Source organism: Belonocnema kinseyi, chromosome 7 (genome assembly GCF_010883055.1).
Source record: "Belonocnema kinseyi isolate 2016_QV_RU_SX_M_011 chromosome 7, B_treatae_v1, whole genome shotgun sequence".
Taxonomy (NCBI): domain Eukaryota; kingdom Metazoa; phylum Arthropoda; class Insecta; order Hymenoptera; family Cynipidae; genus Belonocnema; species Belonocnema kinseyi.
Genome location: NC_046663.1, coordinates 90636164 through 90657644, shown reverse-complemented (window position 1 = coordinate 90657644; position 21481 = coordinate 90636164). Strand labels below are relative to the sequence as shown.

General features: G+C 34.7%; 1 protein-coding gene across 2 annotated transcripts in view; it reads left to right on the top strand.

Annotated features, from left to right (window-relative positions):
* LOC117176788 (anoctamin-8) overlaps positions 1–21481 on the top strand; it is a 120353-nt gene that overhangs the window by 70183 nt on the left and 28689 nt on the right. For both annotated transcript variants that reach the window (XM_033367089.1, XM_033367087.1), the window contains exon 4: positions 18551–18739. In XM_033367089.1, coding sequence (XP_033222980.1) covers positions 18551–18739 — 189 coding nt within the window. The remainder of the gene's footprint in view (positions 1–18550; positions 18740–21481) is intronic.

Here is a 21481-nt window from a genome sequence, read left to right as displayed (position 1 = left end):
AAGCAGTATCAAAATAATGTTAGACAATTTTCAAACGCTTCGTTTATCGAGGGAATTTTGAGTAAGACCAAACTTGAAGCGAAAGAAATGTTTATTAGGATAGTATGAAGTTTTTTGAAAAGTATTACCTTAATTGAGTGATTCGTTAACAAAATAGAATCATTCAAATAGCACTGATCGAGCGCGTGAGAGGTGATAATTATTATCACCATGAAGCAATTTAATTTCTACAAAGAAAGACGAATTATTAACAAAATACATGATTTTTCAACCAAAAATGGTATAGATTAATTGTCAGTTTCAAAAATGTATTTGCAACAAAAGAGATGAACCTTCAAATAAAAGAAATAAAAATTTTAACAAAGTAGTTGAACTTTTGATAGAAAAGAGCACTTTTTTACAAAATAGTAACATTTTCAACAAAACAATTAATTTTTCAATCAAATAATTGTGCTTTTATCCAAACGAGATGAATTCCAAAATCACCAATTTCTTTAATTTCTTTCAAATGCGGATCAAGATTAAATAAGACTTATAAGATAACATAATTATAATATTATCATTAATAAAAAAATATATATATAATAGTATTGATATTTATATAATTTATATTTTATACTTAAAGTAACGTAACCTCAAAATACACGCATATAAAGAGGCGCGCGAAGTATTCAAATCATGAGAATCGCCAGCAAAGCATCGAAATCTGAAAATATTAAAATCTCAATCTCTTCATTTTATTTCAAAGCAGATAGAAATATAAATAGAAACGCCGAAGTGTTCCGACCGGCAATCAAGCACCTTCGAGTTTTCAAATTCAGAAGAGGAGAAATGGGTTGCGCGCGCAACCCAGGCACTTGTATCGTCTCCTACCATATTCACACGGAAATAGACGTGTCATAGTATTGGACCTCATCTCGTTTCAGATCTGTGATCACTGCACTAGTATCGTATCACTCCAGCTCCAGCAGCTCGTCCTTCAGTCGACCCGTCACCTTAAGGGGATGTGATACTTACAGTTTCCCCGGCTTTTTTCCACAAAAATGAAAATTTTTAAAAACTGAATTCGGAGATGCTATAAAATATCATAACGGACGTCCCCAGACTCTTTTTTGCGGGATAATAACAAAAAAAACTTATTATGCCAAATACAAATTTTATGCATATGCATTATTTTGAGGTTACGTCGTTTTTCATCTCTGCCTTTCCGATAATCTGGAAATTATTTATGAAATAAACTTTTTCGATTGCCTGCAAATAAGGTTAGTTCCGGAAGATTAGTTACTATGTTTATTTGTAAGTCCAAAGTTTTTGACCAAAAATATTGTGTAGTTTGGAAGTAACGCTCGGGTGAATTGTAATACACATAACCTCGAGATATACACGCACGTTGTTAGCAATTTGAGCATGTTCGATATCATTTCCCAGATTTTGAAGGCGAAATATTTCTTATCCTAGGAAAAAAGCCGGGGGAATCTAACATTGAAAAAATCGATACTATTTCCTAAGCGCTATGCAAATTAATCACATTTTGCTAAATTAAAAGTTTTTTAATTAACCTACAAGAAAAGTGTGTGGGGACGTCGATTAGCATGTTCGCTATCATTTCCCAAATTTTTAAGACAAAATATTTATTATTCTAGAAAAAAAGCTGGGGGAACCTAAAACTGGTAAAATCTAAAATTTTCTAAGTATCACATGCGCTTAAAGCAATTGAGATGTTGCTGGTGTATCGTATTGACTCTGTCTTGATTGGCGCCCCAAACTTCGTGACAGTAAAAGTTTGGCCTAAGGCTTCCGTCTCGGACCATGAAAGAAATCGGACAGAACTGGATGGTTCATATCTATACTTTCTACGAGAAATTTCATTCTATAGATGTTCTAATGATCTTTATCTTTAATCTTTCGTTTTATTTATGTTCATTTCTTATAACAAGATGTACTTTTGCATAAAAGTGAATTACATAATGAACGAGCTTCAAAACAAGCTATTTCTAAAGAAAACTGCATAATTATAATTAAGCAAACTATACGAAATACGTAATAAAAATGTTAATTTTATACTGAAATTTCTTTATAGTTTAAGATCGAAGGTTAATTATATTTTTGCTAATATCTTTTGTAAAATGACAGCATACAGTATTTAAAATATATACAGTAAAAAATTTGAAATTCGTATTAATTGTCGTAGGCATTTGTCATTGAAAATATCGAAGTCTCGTTATTTGAGTAAACCCAGTTTAATTTTTTGCATTAAAAATTAATAAACCTTAGTCATTACTATATCATTAGTAGAAACTAAACTAACCCACTACTGCTCAATATGCCTAGGATATGGCTGTCTGCTATTACCATTGAGCATTGACCGAATCAGAAAATCAACAATAGTAATAATAAAAATAGAATGTAATTATAATGCAAGTCATCATTAAGCAATGATAAAAATTCGTGCTAAAATTTATTAATTTTTAATTTAGAAAATTAAATTTCATTTACTCAAATTACGATAAGTAATATGAACTAAAAACATCCTTTTTAAATATGTATTGCCATTTTATAAAGACTATTAGCAAAAATATAATTAACGTTCGATGTTGAACTATGCAGAATTGTTAGTACAAAATTAACAATTTTATCACGTGTTTTGTATAGTTTGCTTAATTATAATTATCCAGTTTGCATATGAAATAACTTTTTTTGAAGCTAGTTTATTATATAATTCACTTTTTTACAAGAGTAAACCTACTTATAAGAAATGAGCACAAATAACACGAAAGATTAAAAAAACAATTACTTTAAAAAAATCTTTTTCTGAGATGTTTCTGAAGATTATAATTTTATTTCTACTAATCTTAAATAAAAAAGCAGTGAAAAAGACACAATATTGTTTTGTGCTTTTCCTTGTCCATTTTAAGAATGGGATAATTTTTTATTTAAGATTTCTTTACTAACAAACTTCGTGTCACATACGAGTACCTACATAAATTAAATTACAAATGGCTTAAAATTTAGAATAGGAACTCTTGTCATTATTTTTTACTCGAAATATTTCCATGAATAACAAATAAATAATGTCAATCCTTAAAATATATGATGAACCCTATGCATAGTCGTATAGTGGACTGAAACGCCCTATGCGAATAGCCGACTGTCCGCTCGTTGGCTAGTTTCATCGAACGTCAGCAGATCAAGGTACACAGTCTGCTATTCAGCGTCGATTAGTCGACTGGCCAGTTAGTCGGCCAATCGACTGGGTCAGCTCGTTTTACTGCTACTGACTATATATATATATATATTAGGGTGGTCCAAAAATGCATTGAAACATTTTGTTTTAACTTTAGAGGGCAAGACACCACCCCCCCTCTTCCTAAGGTTTCCATTTACGAAAAGATGAACTCATGTTCCAGGGTTTCATCGAAACGTGCCAAACTTTTTAGGCATTGAAGAGAAGTGTAAAAACCATACTAATCACTTTTATTTTAAATCTACCTTCACCCTTCCCGCAGCGCCTCAAATATGACACAAAAATTTAAAAAAACTACATTTTTACGTATTATTGTTACTTTTGAGCAATTTCTGATTAAAATACAATATTTTTTAATTGTTAGAAGTAGTACATTTTTTAAAAACATTACGTAATTCTTTAAACAATTATGTTGTTACACAATTAAATTTCTCTGAAATTATATTTTATTACGCTTCTCAAAACAACAGCTCCCAACTAACCAAAAAAAAATGCAGACTGTAACAGCCCGCTATATTAACTACGGCTTAATATTAATTTACAATCCAATAAGTTTAGTTAGTTTGAATTTTCGCGCGCCAGCCGCGATCTTTGATGAATCGATACGTCGATACATCGATCAATCGATTGGTTGCAAATCACGCCGCAGTTTTGCTCGCAGACGGTTAACCTCTTCGCTCGCGGTGAGCTCCTAGAGCAGTACCAAACCAGTCACCACCCGGTAAAGGTGGTCTTCCGACTCGCGAGTTCTTACCGAATTTCCTGTTGTGCATCGAGAATTAAATAGTCGGTGGGTGAAGCCCGATCAATAAACCCCGACTTAAACTAAAACTCCGACTTAATTATTTTTGCCCAATCCTAACCTCAACTTAGGAATAACCTGTGTCAGTGAAAAAGGGAAATCAGAAATCACATTCGGATTGTGAGAAGAAAGTCTCCGGCAATAGCCAACCTCGCGAGTGGTTGACCTTTAATTTTTCCCGCAATAGTACTCTACAACGGTAAGTGCTTTCCACAAAAGATACTTAAACTTCTTCTGCTCTTCAAGCATCCGCAAGTTCACCAGTCTCATTACTCTCGGTCCTCTGCCTAGAGGACTTGGGATTTTTTCGATTCTCATTTAACAGCCTTTTTTTCTCTTCATGTTTTCTTGCTCTTTTTACTGCTTCTGCTTGCTCCTTTCTCATTTCTTTTATTACATTCCTCATACTTTTTTTTCTCGATCTTCTGCAGAGAGGATCTGGGATCCGTCTTTTCATTTCTTACTCTCGGTCCTCTGCCTAGAGGATCTGGGAATTTTTTCCTTCCTTATTTATTAGCCTTCTTTCTTTACTTCTCCTTCCTCTTTTTACTACAACTTTCTACCTCTACCTTATGTCTTTTATTGCTTTTCTCAATTCTCGGTCCTCTGTAGAGATTATCTGGGATCCTTTTTTTGTGTTCTGTTATTCTCAGTCCTCTGTAAGGAGGATCGGGGACTTTCATCTTACGTCTCGGTCCTCTGCTAAGAGGATCTGGGAACTTTGTTAACGTACTTCTCGGTCCTCTGTAGAGAGGATTTGGGATCCTATCTTTCGTGACTACTTTCTCGGTCCTCTATCAAGAGGATCAGGGATTTTTTCCATCTACGTCTCGGTCCTCGATCTAGAGGATCTGCGATCCAATTCCAGCCATCATGATGGACCACGTGACCACCACCAGAAACATATATTTCATATAATCGGCCAAGTCAGCACAAACGCTGGACCGAAAGGTATCGTCAGGCCCTTGCTGACCAGAAGGTAAACCCGGGGGCCTATATATGTAACCTTGCCCCTCAAAAGAAAGAAGAGGAACTGGGGAGGTCGCCGGAACCGAATCAAGAGGCTCACAACCCGCCAACCTTCACTGGACATCATACCCGGAAAACCCGACCAAGCCGTCCTTCAGGAAGAGGTTTTCGAGGAGCTCAACTTGTCTCAGAGTCTTGAGCAAGTCCTACCAGACCTAGGAAGTTATCCTTCGCCGCCCGACCTATCCACCTTGGAGGCCGAGGAGCTTATTCCCCTCGAGGAAGTGTCACGGGTTCTAGGCGTCGATCTTCCGCCCGCGGAGACGTCCGCGTCACCGTCTAAATTGCAGAGCCCATCTGCTGGAACTGCGGATCTTCATTCCGTAGGGAAAGAAGACCTTCTAGAGCTGCGGGCCTCACCCAATGAGTTTTCCCCAGCTAAACTCATTGAGCTGTCACCACTCAAGCCATTTTATTTCCTCTCAGTAATACCAAAGCCTCCTCCTAGGACCACTCTGAGAGAAAACTCTAACCTTCCACCCACGAAGGTAGAAAAATCCAGAAAGGAAAAGAGGGAAAAGACTCGCCCTCCCTCACGCGCACCCACGAAGACGAGAACTTACGCATCACCGAAAAAATCACCTCGCATGCAGCAGGCTCTCGCCCAGGTGTACGGCGGACACCATCACCGGCGTTTGGAATAAGAAAGGCTCCCGAACGGGACCTCGTTCGTCCAAGAACATACCGGACGCCCAAAAGGCTGAAGTCTGTGGTCATACGGTCCCGGCCGGCCACAGCGTGTGGGAATCTTTTTTAATCCATTGACCGACGAAATCATCAGCTCCATTTAGTCCACGAATTAGTGTTTTATTCATTTTATATTTCAAAGAACCGTTAATTAATAAAAAAATTTAATTTATCAAAAATTGCTTGTCAATTTATTCTTTATTTTCAACATTTCTGAAAGTTGAGCCATAGATGTCCATCTTTTTCAAATTGGTATCCAATGCTTTTTTTTTGCTGAATAATTGCATAATTTTCATACATTTCATCCAATCTTTAACAAATTTCTAATAGTTTAAACAATTTTTATTAAAAATAAAAGTACACTTTTTATTTTCTCAAGCAGTTTTTTTATAACTAAAAAAATGTGATAAAATAGAACATATACAATTATTTTTATGACTGTATAAAATAAATTGTTAACTAAAAGAATGAAATGGAAAAAAACGTATATGATTTTTTTTTTCACACACGTGAGTAGTGATTTGCATATACCGTAAATTAATTTGAATATACCATCCCGTTGTCAAATTAGTATAAATGTACAGTGAAACTCTTCTATAGAACTGATTTTGGGGCTGGCGGTGAGCGGGAACCAACCCAGTCTAGCCTAATCTGCTTTTGTTTGTTCACGCGTGAGTTCTGGCCTTGGTGATTACCGCAGACCCCGCGCACTCCGCGCAGCTCTTGTTACATCTACCTGCGGCGCGGCGTAAATTCTCGGAAGGGCTATTGAAGGGTTTCACTGTATTTGGTTGAGCAGAGTCTTTAAATGATGTACAAAATTTATGAAACAAAGCCTTTTTAATTTCATAGCTGTATTTATTACGTTGGGCAAATTGCAGTTTGCATAAAGCTTACAAATTAAAAAAAAATTATATATTATTAATATATTATTTTATTCACCAATATAATTAAAGATGATTGTTAAAGTGAAGGTCAGAAAATGAACAACTCTCATATTTTCCAACTGGAGAAACAACTGATTAATGTTTGAAGAATTAAAGAATTTGGTTAACAGGGTCACTAATAATTATTGTCCTAAGTACTTCATTGTAGATTAAATATATACTTTAGTCGTTACCTTGTATACTATATGGGTGTCATAATTATTCTCCTGAGATATTTACATTTAATTGGATTCAGTTTTAAAAACAAAATTAAATTAATAAATCTGATTAAGTTGAGGCAAAAAATTCCATAAATTCTTGAATTTTTATCTTAAACTTTTCACGTGATATATCCTCTTCAGAAAATTAGAAATATCTCTACTAGGTGTGTCAATCGAAAGCTTAAAATCTAATAATTATACTCCGTCTAGTAAGACGACCCTTATCCGAGTATAACACCGAGCTAAGCGCATGTTAACTTCGGTGATCGAACGAGAAGCCGTAAACATTTGCAAATATGTCCAAGCGGACACATCTTTATAAAAGATTAGAGAAAATTCTTGTTTTATTGTCAGCCCAGTTATCGGGTTCGACATTCATCCTTGATTTTTAGCCCCTCTCGCTCTTTTGTACATTTTGTCAAATTTCGTTTCAAAACTTAATATCGCTCGAAAGAATTGATCAAAATCGATCATCCTTGAACAAAATTAAACCTATTTATAACATGAATGATTATAAGATCGCTAAAGCCAGTTTTCATATCAACCTTTTTTATTTGAATTAATTAATATTACATTCAAAGAACTAATTTTTACCAAGTGGCTCCTGAACTTATTATTTTCGGCAGATTGTGTATATATAAAACAATTTATTTTTACGACTAGATATTAACTTACTATTTAATCGCTTTAGCTTATCTTATCTAACATTCGTATTATATTGTCGCAAATTATCTTTTTATTTTTTGTATCGTTCGCATTATCTTAACTTTTCGTTAGTACTGTTTTGTTATATTTGTCTCTCGATTTGTTCTATCGATTTCCTGTTGAACTTTCTATCTTCTAAAAAAAATTCTAAGAACGTTTACTCCTTGAATTCATCAATACTTATGTTTTCGTCCGAAAACAAAAATCTTTTACTTTGCTACATTTGAGACCAATTTCTTTTCTTCTAAATATTTATCGAAATTTTTCGTCATATTTCCCAAGGCCTCTCCTTCTAGACTATTATTGCGTCAGACACGTTTGCCGAAATTCAGAATCTATCCGAGGCTTCACTCTCCACCTTTACATTATCACTCATTCCTTTGTGAATGTCCCTGACTCTCTCTCTCTCTCTCTTCCCTTTTGGTGTCATCAATCCCACCCTTTACTCTGCAGGTAATCCTTGAGCTTTCCATACTCTTTTCATTACTTCTTTTAGTTTCCCAAAGGTTTCCCCGCTAATGTACTCTAGCTCTTTCTACTCTTCTTCTTATTTACTTTTCTGTCAACTATCAGCTTTGTTATCACTTGAGTCTTAAAACATTTTCTTTAATACTGTTTTAATAACTCTCTATATTCCTTTTTGACTGCGGTATGATTTTTATCTACCTTTTTCTCCTCATTTAAAGTTCACAATCTTTTTGAACCTTCCTTTTCTTTTATTCAAATTCATTGACCCATCAAATTTTTTCAAATTTTTTATCTTTTTCCATTCTATTCTTAAATTTCTTTTCAATCTAGTATTATTCATCTTTTCTTTTAACCCCTCTCATATTTCACTTAAAACTGTCTTCCCAAACTCTAACCGTTTGGACGGCAGGCACGGCTGTCCACTGAAAGCGTATATATAAGAAAGATCGCCACGCCGGAAATATCACAAGAAAAGCACCGGTTTATCACTAGACCGACCGCTAGTTATTTTCGACCAGTACGCATCTACAAATTATAAATTACCACCTTAGATGCAGGTGCGAAGCTTTAAAAGGCTGGTGTTTATGTTCGTTGTCCCTATACTCGATTCCAAAGCCATAACCGAAACCGTACTGAAATCCAGGTCCGAGTGTATATAATTATTGTAGATAATTCTTAAATATTGAATCGTCGATATTATATTTCAGAAAAATTTGATACCTATTTACCAATCTCATATTTGTAAATTATTTACACTAATGGCGGAAATTATATGCCGCGAAAGGTAATTAAATTATGTATCTGATATGCCCAAGTTGAAGTAGAATTGTGAATTTTCTAAAAAGATATTGGAAGAACAATCAAACTGTGATGCTTTCGACAAATTGACGTAACTCCGGAAATAATTATAATTTTTAAACGTCCTTGAGCTCATTTTAAAAACAGGCCTCCACCGTATGTTTATGAATTGTTATGATATTTTTCGAAATTTTCCCCGGAATCTGCCGCAGTGGCAAACACGCAAAAAAGTAGCCAAATTTCAAAAACGTGTGTATGCTCGCAACATTTTTTTAAACCATTCTTTGTGGCATTTTAATAAAATTTTGTAACATTAAAAAAAAATTTCATTTTTTTATATCATGTGGTATGTACAATCATTATTTGAAATTTGCTGACCTCCTTGCACGAAGCTCGACCCCAGGGCAGCATCTTGGTGGAAAATTCCAAAAATATCTCAGTAACTTAGCAAAGTACTATGAAGACCTCGATGGAGACTAATCTTTACAATAATAAAAATAACTTTGAAAAATGTTAATCACTTCCGGAGTTATCCCAACTTTTCGAAAATATCGAAATTTGACGCTTTTTCCAAGATCATCTTATAAAATTCACATTTTATCTTAAAATGGGGCTTACCAGATGCAGCATTTTAGTGCTATTTGTGCTATTGCGAGAGAAAAATTTCATGACAATATTATAAAAATTAAGACACTTTAGAAATAGCTAAAACATTAAGCTCGCTAGAGAATAAAGTAATAGGATTTGCGATTCTAATGGATAAGCTCTGACATACCTCACAGTACAAGTTAGAGAACCAATTTTCAATTTTCTCATACAGCAGAATTATGCAAAATTTTGAGGATGCAAACTGTGAGGATACATTTGAGAAGATGGAAGAAGCGGTTAAGATCAAGAAGTTCTATTTTCATTACTTCGGAGGACCCTCTAATAATTTTAAATTAATATTTGGAAGAACTGTAATTTTTTTACAAATTTGGTGAATAATTTATTTTCTGTTTTGTAAACAGATTATTATTAATAATCAAAACAACAACCATAGATAATAACGTGTATACTTAATTTATATTTAGGCTAGGCTAAGTTAATATTAAAAAGAAAGAATCAATAGGTCAAGTCGTTGATCTCTGAAGCCTGTGTGAAGCAACCTGCATTACACCAATTCACAATATCAATATACATATTGTTGCAACATTATGTATATAGATATATATTCCAATTGAAAGCGAGATAGATGGCCCTCACTTTTTAGGTTTCTATCTCCCCGAAATCAGTCCAAAGCCATTTGAAGGTAACACCCGACACTTGACTGAAAGCGAGAGTTTGGTGTAGCTTATTTCGGCCTTCTTTCATTAGCCGCTACCCCCACTCTACCTATACTTCTAGAACATGGAGATTCATGGAGCCCAATGCGTCGGTGAAGTAGAAACTTATATTGTAGACTGTGGTAATAATCTCTGTCATATTCCTACTTTATCGACCAAAATTAATCTAAATCATGGACATAGGAAACAAGGGACTAGACATGCCATTGCGGGGGTGATGGAATGAGGGGGGAGGTCCGCCACCTTTTGATGTCCCGCGACAAACGTGGCAGCGCCCACATGTTTATATTTTCATGCACATTTTTTCGTCAAAAAGGCTCGTGCGCATAATCAAATTGCACATCGTAAGATGGCGGCTCTCCCCACTCATGGAATTCTCCCATGCCTAGTCCCGTGTTTCCTATGTCCATGATCTAAATTCTGTCATTTACCTCGGAACCGAAACCTGCTCCCGAGCTGTCATATGTATACTACTTAAGGAGCAAAGGTTCCTGATTAAACAACATTTTAATATATGCTATTTTAGCAACACAGTGCAAAAGTTTTCATAAAGATTTCACTCTCTAATTATGTTCACTTCGTGAGTTTCAATGCCATACAAAATCGAAACGTCACGTAGAACTTTTTGGGCGTCTGGCTAGTATAAGAAAAACGGAGAAATGATAAAAGTTCACCTGCAAAGTTTTGGAAAAGTATAAAAATGATAACACGAATTTTTTTATTAATTCCACTTACTTTTAAATCAGTCAGAGCTTTTATTTATTTATATTTTCAACGTAAACTTTTAAATCAATTATAAATTTCAAACCTCTGTTCAAAGATATCTATCAATCTTTTTTGACAAATTTTGTAAATCAGGCGTTTTTAATTTAATTAGGTCAATTTTAATAATCTAAAGGTTAATATTTAATCTTCTAACAAAAAGGTTTCTGAATAATATAAACATAATAAACTTAATATAATAATTTATTCCGATTACGTTAAGTAAAAATATGTACATGTACGCCATTTAATTTTAAAAAATTTAATATATTGCAATTAATTGGTTCAATTATTATAAATTAATGCAACTTTATGCTTTTATTTGTTTCGTGTTTATGCGCAAATAATCGAAAACATTCATTCAATTTCTGTCAATATATTTTCTCTCATGGTAGCTGCAAGTTTAATTTAATTTTAAAGTAATCTAATCTTCAGCCCTCTTTCTAAATTGGATCTTGAGTTAATTACTAATTCAATTAATTAGTGCTAAAGAATTTAGAGACTCTAGGATACGTTATGCTCTAAGTGATCGTGATAAAAGGTCTAGTTCCTAACTAGTTTTTCAGTTTTTTAAAAGTAAATCTTCAAAATTAATGTAGAAAAATTTGATTGAATATTAAATTCATGTAGAAGAAAATATATTTGAAAAATAATTTTTGCTTTCCCAGTGAATTCTTACAGAATTTCTATGTTATTTTCCTGAAATGACAGAATTACATTGAACAAAATACAGAAGATAATATAATTAATTGAAAATACTAATGTATGTAAAATAATTAATTCAATATAATAATTTTAAAAAAAATAATTTAAGAGGGTTGGGAGAAAAAAGAAACAATTTTTTTAAATCTAATTTTGAGGTATATGTAAAAGTTAAGATATCATATCACGGTAACCCGTGTGTTTAAAAAGAATTTAGGTGCCACTTTTTTATGTGTACAGTTTTCGATAACAAATAATATTATACAGAAATTGTATCATATTTTAGACAAAATAATTTTCAATAAGTTCTTCTTTATTTGTTTATACTCTCTCCCCTTTTAGGGGGTGAGAGTCATTACATAACCATTACATGTATCCTTACAAACAAGCTTTATACTATCTTACAATCTATTCGCTTCATACCGTCTCAATTCCACCGGAACACAATAAAAGTGGTTGCCCGGCAGACTGTACTAGCATATCTATATGTTTTCGGGGTCGCTGAATCTGAATCTGGGGTCGAAATAACCCAGTTGGCTTTTTTCGAAAAACTAAAAAATAGACGTAAAAAAGACCAAAACAGCGATTTTTCCTTTATATTTTCGCAAACAAAAAAATATTTTCATGAACGCTGGACTTAATCAGCATAAATATGCGTTTTTGGTCGCGGAATCCAAATTTGGAGTCAAAATAACCCAGTAGGCTCATATTTGATGAAAAAACGTAAAATCACCACTGGGCATGAAGAAATCATTTCTTCCAAAATTATACATAAAAAATCGATATTATCGTCGATTTTACGTTTATTTTAGCGTTCTTCGACAAAAATATGAGCCAACTAGGTTATTTGGACACCGAATTCGGATTCAGCCACCAAAAAAATATAAATATGCTGACTAAGACCACCAGACATGAAAATATGGGCCATTCTCCGTCAACCGGACACCCACCTCGCCCCAGAATACTTTCGATTCGATTGAGGTCTATCAGGTCTTAAATGAAACCTAAGGCTATCTACTTTCGAATGCCACTTGGCTTTCCTTAATTCGGAACAAAATAAATCCAATATGGCGGCCGGAACTCGGAAAAACGCACTAACATGGAAGTTTTTCAGCCTCGTCCCAGAGTAATTTTCATCCGATTAAGGTCTTTGAAATCTCAAACGAAAGCTACAGTTGTTTACTTTCGAAAGCCTTGTCTGTATTTGACCATGTAAACATAGAATCGAAAATCAAGCTTCAACCTTTGACCGCCGGGATAACATCATACGGCGGATAAATTTTTCTATTATATAAGTTTTTGGTGATCAGGAATATTTTCCTTAAAAACCTTCAAAACACGTCTTGAAAGGTTTTTAAGGATGCTGATGACGAATCTGCTATTAGATTTTACGAATACGTGCCCAAAAGCGTCTCGATCTCCCAAAAAAACTGTAGTTTTTTGGGGGGTTTATTCGTCCCTGTGGAATGAATTTTCGACATCTTACTCTAGATTCGTAATCCACGACCCCGAAAACTCCCTGTGTTACGTTTCCACAGAATTTCAACGTTATGTTGAATTTCCGAAATAAATATCTAATTACAGATTTGTAATCAGCGACTCCGAAAACACTCTGCGCTATGTTTTCACAGAATTTCATCGTATTGGTAAATTTCCTAAAATTGGGGTGCTTTGGGGGTTGATTTCCGCCGCTGCGGCATTCGATAGTAGACAACCTTAGCTTTCATTTGAGACCTCACAGACATCAATCGGATGAAAAATATTCTGTAACGAAGCTGAAACACATCCATATTAGTGCGTTTTTCCGTCGTTGGGCCACCATAATGGATTGATTTTGTTCCGAATCAAAAACGCCATTTGGCATTCAAAAGTAGAAAACCTTATCTTTCATTCGAGACCTCAATTGGATCAAAATTACTCTGGGACGGGGTAGGTGTCCGGTTGACGGAGAATGCCCCATATATATTTCTTTTTTGCAAAAATATACATTCGAAAGAATATGAGCCAAATGGGTTATTTGGACCCCGGATTTATATTCAGCGATCCCAAAAACATATAGATATGCTGGTGTAGTCCACCGTGCAGACCACTTTTTTTTGTATGCTGGTGTCATTATTCCTAGTTTTAAACGCTTGCGACTTTGCTCTGGTAGTAAATACAATTTTCCTGTTCTTACTGTTGTTCCCCCTTTCTCTTTCCTCTGCAATTTCTCCTCTTAATTTGCTAGCAGGATTTCTGTCCACAATTCCTCACCTTTCTCTTCTCCTGTCTTCACCCTTACCTTAGTATCCACAAATACGAGGTGTGTTCAAAAAGTAAGGTGACTTTTCAATTTTCGCGGGCTACGTACATTCAAGTTTTAAATTTTTTGTTTTGTTATGTTGGTACACTCGTCATGATCATATGTTCACAGTTTTGACTATATAGCTCGTGTTGTTTTTCTGGCAGAGGCGTAAAAGGTTAGAAGAGTTTGGTGTGCTCGGCGATTTTCTTCTTTCGAAAAAAATGGAGCAAAGAGTTTGCATTAAGTTTTGTGTGAAAAATGGAATCCCGTGCTCTAAAACTCTTGAAATGTTGACAGTTGCATACGGGGAGTCTACTCTGAGTAAGAAAAATGTGTATAAGTGGTACAAGCTGTTCCAAGAAGGCCGAGAGGATGTCGAATATGTTGGCATATCGGTTGGCTCATGCCATGCTATCTTTTCGGACGTTTTGGGCATGAGACGTGTGTCAGCGAAATTTGTTCCAAAACTGCTTAATTTTGATCAAAAGATCCATCGCTCAGGAGATGTTGAATGAAGTCAATAATGATCCTGATTTTCTCAAAAGGGTTATAACTGGGGATGAATCGTGGGTATATGGTTATGACGTCGAAACTAAACCCAATCGTCTCAGTGGAAGCATCCTGAGTCTCCAAGACCGTAAAAAGCACGTCAAGTTCGGTCAAATGTGAAGGTTTTGCTCACTGTCTTCTTTGATTACCGTAGCGTAGTGCATCAGGAATTATTACCACAAGGTCGTACGGTCAATAAAGAGTATTATCTTCAAGTTATGTGCCGTTTGCGAGAGGCGATACGCAAAAGATGTCCGGAACTTTGGAAAAACAATTCGTGGCTTTTGCATCACGATAACGCACCTGCTCATTCATCGTTGCTTGTGAAAGATTTGCTGACCAAAAACAGCACCACAGTCATGCCTCAGCCTCCATATTCACCGGATTTGGCCCCCAGTGACTTTTTTCTTTTCCCAAAACAGAAGAGACCCATGAAAGTACATCGATTTTCAACGATTGAGGAGATAAAAACTGCATCGCTGAAAGAACTCAAGGCTGTACCACAAAATGATTATCAGAAGTGCTTCGATGATTGGAAAAAGCGTTGGCACAAGTGTATTATATCTGAGGGGGATTACTTTGAAGGGGACAACACAAATATTGAGGAATGAATGAATATTTTTTGAGAAAACCATAAAGTCACCTCATTTTTTGAACACACCTCGTATTTCTTTTATCCTCTCTATTAAACCTTCGACTACTCCTCTCTCTTTCATCGCTGCCATAAAACCTTACTGTTAACTGACTTAAATGCTGCTTCAAAGTCTACAAACAATGCGACTAGCTGCCCTATCTTCCGCCTCTGGGTCCCTACTGACTAGATAGTTGACCACGTAGGCGTTATCTATGGTTCCCATCCCTTTTCTAAAACCCGTTTGGTTAAAGTGGTATATATCCCTTTTCTTCCGCCTGTCTTTTTAACCTCGTTCTAAGAACTTCCACATAAATTTTATATCCCACCGACATGATTGTGATACCTCTATATTCCTCCACCCGTTCAATTTCTCCATTCTTTATCAACGGCACTACCAACTCTGTTTTCCACTCCTGCGGCCACCCTTCTCCTTTCCATACCTTTTTGCAAATCTTCCACATCTCTCCCCTCACCCCGAATCCTCCATATTTCAGTGCTTTATTTTCCAAGACATCTTCCCCTGTTCCCTTGTTTCTTTTCAAACTTGCAATCGCCTCATTTACCTCATCCCTACTAATATTTCAATTTTTAATGTCCTTGTCATCATCGACCACTTTTCTTCTTTCTCCCTTTGCCCTATATTTCACTCTTCTTAACAGCCCCTTGAAGTGCTTTATCGACTCATTCATTCCTATTTCTGCATGCATACCTTTTTTTCCTGCTCTTGCCCTATTTATCGCTGCCTATTCCCTCCCTTCTTTTACCGCTTTCTCTACCTCTTCCATGTACCTTTCTTTCTCCTTCTGTGTTCTCTCCTTTATCAATTTTCGTGCGCCCTATTTCTCCTATGAAGTTCTCCTTTTTTTCATTTCTTTTGTCACTCCTTTTACTTTTTCTAGCAGTGCGTTTACTCCTTCCTCTTCGAAACCCCGTATCTTCTCGTTTTATATTTTTGATCTAAATTCTTTCAATTTTCCCTTCTTCTAAATTTCCATTTTCAATTTCTTTTCTCTCTTTCCTTTCCTCTTGTCCCTACTGCGCTTTGGAACACCGCATCTCATTGTCGCGATTACCGGAAAGTGTTCTGAGCCTATCACGTTTCCCACTTCTATTCTAACAATCAGCCTCCATATTCTCTCTTCTTCCTAATGTAATCTATTACTGCGTCCCCTATACCCGCAGACAGATATTCAACTTCGTCATCTCCCCTTGTATTACCATTACAAATGTACCAACAAGTTCAGTAGCTTCCTACCCTCCCGATCGGTTTCATTTTGTTTCGATTTTCTCATCAACACTTCATTTTCTCTATCCCATACTTCCTACCCTTGTTTCCCGATTCAAGCACTCAAATTCCCTCCTATTAGTAACTACTTCTCCTCTTTTTCCTCTGCCGAATTTCTTATTGTTCCCCATCCTCCATCTTCACCTCTTCTTCTGTACACGAATACTACATCCACAACAACTTTTCCTAATTTAATTCTTTTAACCATTGTTCCATCCTTTTATTTTATAAACTCTTCCTTTTCTCCCTCTATCATTAGTTCCTTTCTTACCTCTGACACCATGCAACCCATTCCTCTCCCTTTCACGTGCTTCTTTCTTGCTGATTGCATCTGCCACTCATACGCTTTCAGTAATATTCTTTTTATGCCTTTCCAATCCTTCCCATCCACCCACGTCTCCCTCGCCATTATCACATCCCACTTCTGCAATTCTCCCCAAAATTCTTTTTCCTTGTTCTTTAATCCTGGCACGTTGTAGAACGCTACTTTGACATCGCTCTTTTTCAGTCTTCTTATCCTTGCGAATCTCACTTACGCGCCGATGTCTCTCATCTGCTACCCAAAATCTTCCTCTGCCCTTTCACTATCCACTTTCAAACCCTTCACTATTATGTTTTTTTTCTCTTCACTCTCTCTCTCTCTCTCTCTCTCTCTCTCTCTCTCTCTCTCTTTTCCTTCTATTCTTCTTTCAATCACAATCAATCTCCAGTGCTATCTTTCATTTTGCTCAGGCTTAACCTCCTCACACTTTCTCACTTCTTCCAAACTTCCCTTCTCGCCCACCTCAGACTCATTTCTTAGTTCTAGTTTGCCCACTCTCTCTTCTAGCAGTTTCATGTCCCTTTTCCTAACCTCCTCATTCTCTCTTTGCCTATTCTCTATACTTTCCAATTTATTCCATACCTTTTCTTTTTCTCCTTTCCATAATTGATCACATTCTTACCACTTTTGTCTTACTTTTCTTACCTCATCTTTTACCTCCTCTCCTTTGCTCTTCAGATAATTCTGTCTTCCGCAAGTCTCCTTTCTAAATCCCTTTATAAGGGCTTCAAATTTTGTAGACATATCCCCTTCATCCCTGTCTCTCTCCGGCGTTTTTTTATGTCTTAACCTTTTTAATATCATTGCCCCTCTCCGCACCTTCGCCTCCCTGCTCTCTTTTCCTTTTATCATCTCCCGCTTTCTCCACTTCATAATTCATACTCTTGTTGCACATCGCGCTCGCCGACTGTGGCCACCTGTGTAACAAGTCCCTCGATTCCGAGCTTCTCGATTTCGAGCTAAGCCTTTCCAAATTCGTGGGCCTCCCGCGCCTATTTTGTATTTTGTAGGCCGTTTATATTTGATTAATGTGATACCGTAATACGGGGCTAAGCGAGCCGTTTCTTCTAGTTTTCTCAATATATTACCGAAAAGAATTGAAACTGTATATTGACTCCTTTCTCTTCCGTATGCTATAGTCAAAATACTTAATTTAACAAGTACCTTGCTATCATAGTCCAAATGTTGTCACTCTGCACCCCTTATAAAGGATAAAGACGGACAAACGCGTGGTTTCAAGTCGTACAATTTCAATAAAAAGGCGAAAATAGTTTTTGAATAATACCAGATGGCAAAATATCATAAATTAAAAGCATATATCGGTATTCTAGAGTAGATTCAAAACATATGATGACTAACAGCAATTACAACTGGATCAAAATCGAGTTTCTGTAAAATATAATGTTATATCATTATTTGTTATCGAGGAGTGAAGGAGGGTCCAAAAATCGCCAAAAAAGGTGTTACATAATATACGGATGACTCTTAATCTGTAATTTTTTCTACATGTGCTTTAAAATTCCACAGAATTTATTCAAGATTTTTAGAGTTTCTTTATTAACAAGGCATACAAGTCCTGATGGATTTTTCTGTGATTTTAGTGGAATTTTATGCTGTGAATTAAATACAAATTTATGAGAACCAAACTTATGTACGTAAACGTATATTAATTAATAAACCCCAATCTTGTTTTCGCAATTATTTCATACCCAAAAATTTAACTAAGCATTCGTTTTTTTCTTAATTGGCTAACTTACATTCACAAACTTATTAACAAGTTTTATTTTGTATATTTAAAAACAATCAGGTCTTCCCATTACACGAGTTACCTGCCTTAGAAAAACTACAAAAGTCATGGGTTCGGGCATTTTTGAGCCCGCAGCCCTTGGATGAGATTTGCCGATACTTTGGGGTGAAAATCACCATGTACTTTGCATGGCTAGGACACTACACCACCGCCCTTATCGTTCCAGCTGCAGTGGGTGTCATATACTGGGTATGCATAAAGATTATCACTGATAACAATAATGGTATTTCAAATATTTAAAAGCATTCTTTTCAGTTTTTTGTCAAAATTATTTGTGTATTTTCTATTTTAATCATCCCGTTTTTGAATCAACAAAAACTTTCCTAATAAATATTTTTAATTTTCTTTATTAGTGTGTCGACGATTTCAGATATTCCGTAATTACGGGTAAGTTGGATAAGTGTAAATAAACAATTAAAGTAAAAATTTTACAAGATTGTAATTTGAAACTATAAAGTAAAAATATCCACTGACTCTTATAATGTATGTTTGATTAAATCTTCTGACATTCATAGGAATACATAATAATGAAAATAAAAGATAACAATTTCAATTTGGAATGAACGTTCAGTGATATTGAGAAACTTACCTTTGTATAAATTATTATAATTTACTTACATTTGATTCCGAAAATAGAGTACATTAATATCTCCAACTAGCTTCGGACTATTGACAGATGTTTTTATTTATATTTATTCAATCGGTTAGTTTGTAATGTAGACGGTCGAGCCTGTTGAGGTGGGTTCCGAACCACCAAATGCCCAGTAGAAGTGGATAGACAAATTGCCAGTGGTACTGGCACAAGGATCGAACCCCAGGCCTCCTTGCTCGGAAGCCTAACGTGCTATCGCCTGAGCCACTAAGATCCCCTATGATTTATAATTGCTTAATCGCAATTCATTATTATAAATAATAGTAAAAAACTAGGATAATAGAAGTTGTTATTTTTAAGGTTAGATGATACAGTTTATGAATTTCAAAAGCAACATTTCTTTTTTAACATATTTCTCATTTGTTTAAATAATTTTTTCACCTGTAAATCATTAAAAGTTATTATTTTCTGAAATGAATTTTAAATTGATATATTTGTGAAAGATTGTTTGGAATTATTAAAAAAATTAATAATCTTTCACTTGCGTCTTTTTATAAGAAAGAGGGAGAAAAGTCTAGAGTTTACGATTCTCTTGCACTATGTCGCATATTATGCATCATTTTCTTAACGCATAACTTATTCCCTAAACATTCAAACAATAACAATTTTTTAAAACATTTTTCACGGTCACGTTATGGATAGATCTTTTTTTAGATTTACTTCTTTGAGATAAGAAAATACTGAATGATAAAGGACATAGTGTAAGATATTGGCAAAATACAAAAATTTTCTTCATCGTTCATATGAAATTAAGCAAGTGATTTTAATTGTTTAAATAGTTGCCTAATATCATGAAAAAAATATTACTTTTAAAATACGTTAATTTTATCATTAATTCCATAAAAAACTGACTTCTCACGATTTTATTCAAGAAAAATGATACAAATAGACATTTGTTAAACAGTTGCGAAATATGCTGAAAACAATTTTTTTTCGACTTTCATTAACTCTACCATTTATCCCGAAATATAGTAACTTTTCAGGATTTCCTGAGAAAAAGTTGTTTAAACAAATATGCATTGCTTAAGTGATTAAAAATAAGTTGAAATATACTTGAAAACTTGTCACTTATCGAAAAAAAAATTATTCATGTTGAAAAAAATGCAATAAATGCCGTCTTAGTATGAATTTGATATAAAACTGAAATTTTTCATTTTTTGCGATATTTTATGGGTACAATACAATTGAATTGGGGATGCGAAAATTAAAAGTTATAAGCTGGAAATTATTTCTTGAACATTCTTTAAGAAGTTACTAAACTTTAAATTACAAAAAGTTAAAACAAATACATATTTTTGCCATTTTTTTTTAACTGAACTTTTCTTATAAAAATTTAATACATTATAGAGAAAAAATCTAATAGTCGAGATTCTAGTGATTTGCTTTTATTGTAATATAATTTAATCTAATCCAACCATAATCCGGTTCCAACCCGCAAGTCAATTTGCAGACGTAACTTTTGATATACACGAAGATCGTTCTCGGCACAATCAATACCCATGCAACGGGAGATACATATATATGTGCCGTCCTATATATGTCATGTGCGTTTTTCTATAATGTTTCCAGAAAATCATGTATTTACATAGAATTCTTTTAAGTTTTACAAAAAAAGTATGATTACGCATAGTCAAAAAGAATTCAAAGTTCTATAACCTCTTCAAAAAAGCTATGTCACTAACTATTTTAACATAATAATTTAAACGAATCTGTATAAATAACAGAAAATACTGAAGGTTCTTTTTAGAGTAGATGGAAAATTATAATATGTAATTTTTAAATTAATTTTTTCCGAAAAAAGATCTACTCTTGTCGCTCAACTGGGAATCGAACTATATAACTTCAGATTGCCGGTCGGGTTCTTTCCCGTGAAGCTATTAGAGAGATCGAAAGAAGGATTTGAAACATTTATTTTTCATTTAGTCTAAAAATTAGACTTGTCTTGAGATAGCGTATATTTCTAAAAAGATATTCTTCTTTCGATCTCTCTGATAGCTTAGTGGGAAAGCACCCAACCAGCAATCAGAAGTTCTATGGTTCGATTCCTAGTAGAGCGACCATAGTAGATCTTTTTACAGAAAAAAATGAATTTAACAATTTTAACATAACACCCCAGTTACATTCTTTATTTAGTTTATACTCTCCCCCTTTTATGGGGTTGAGAGTTTTTAAATAACCATTACCAGGTGTATACATATGAAACCGGTATTTTTTCAAGAAAAAAACACATTTATTTCAAGAGAATGATAACAAATATTTTATTCAAAGTATGCGTCCTC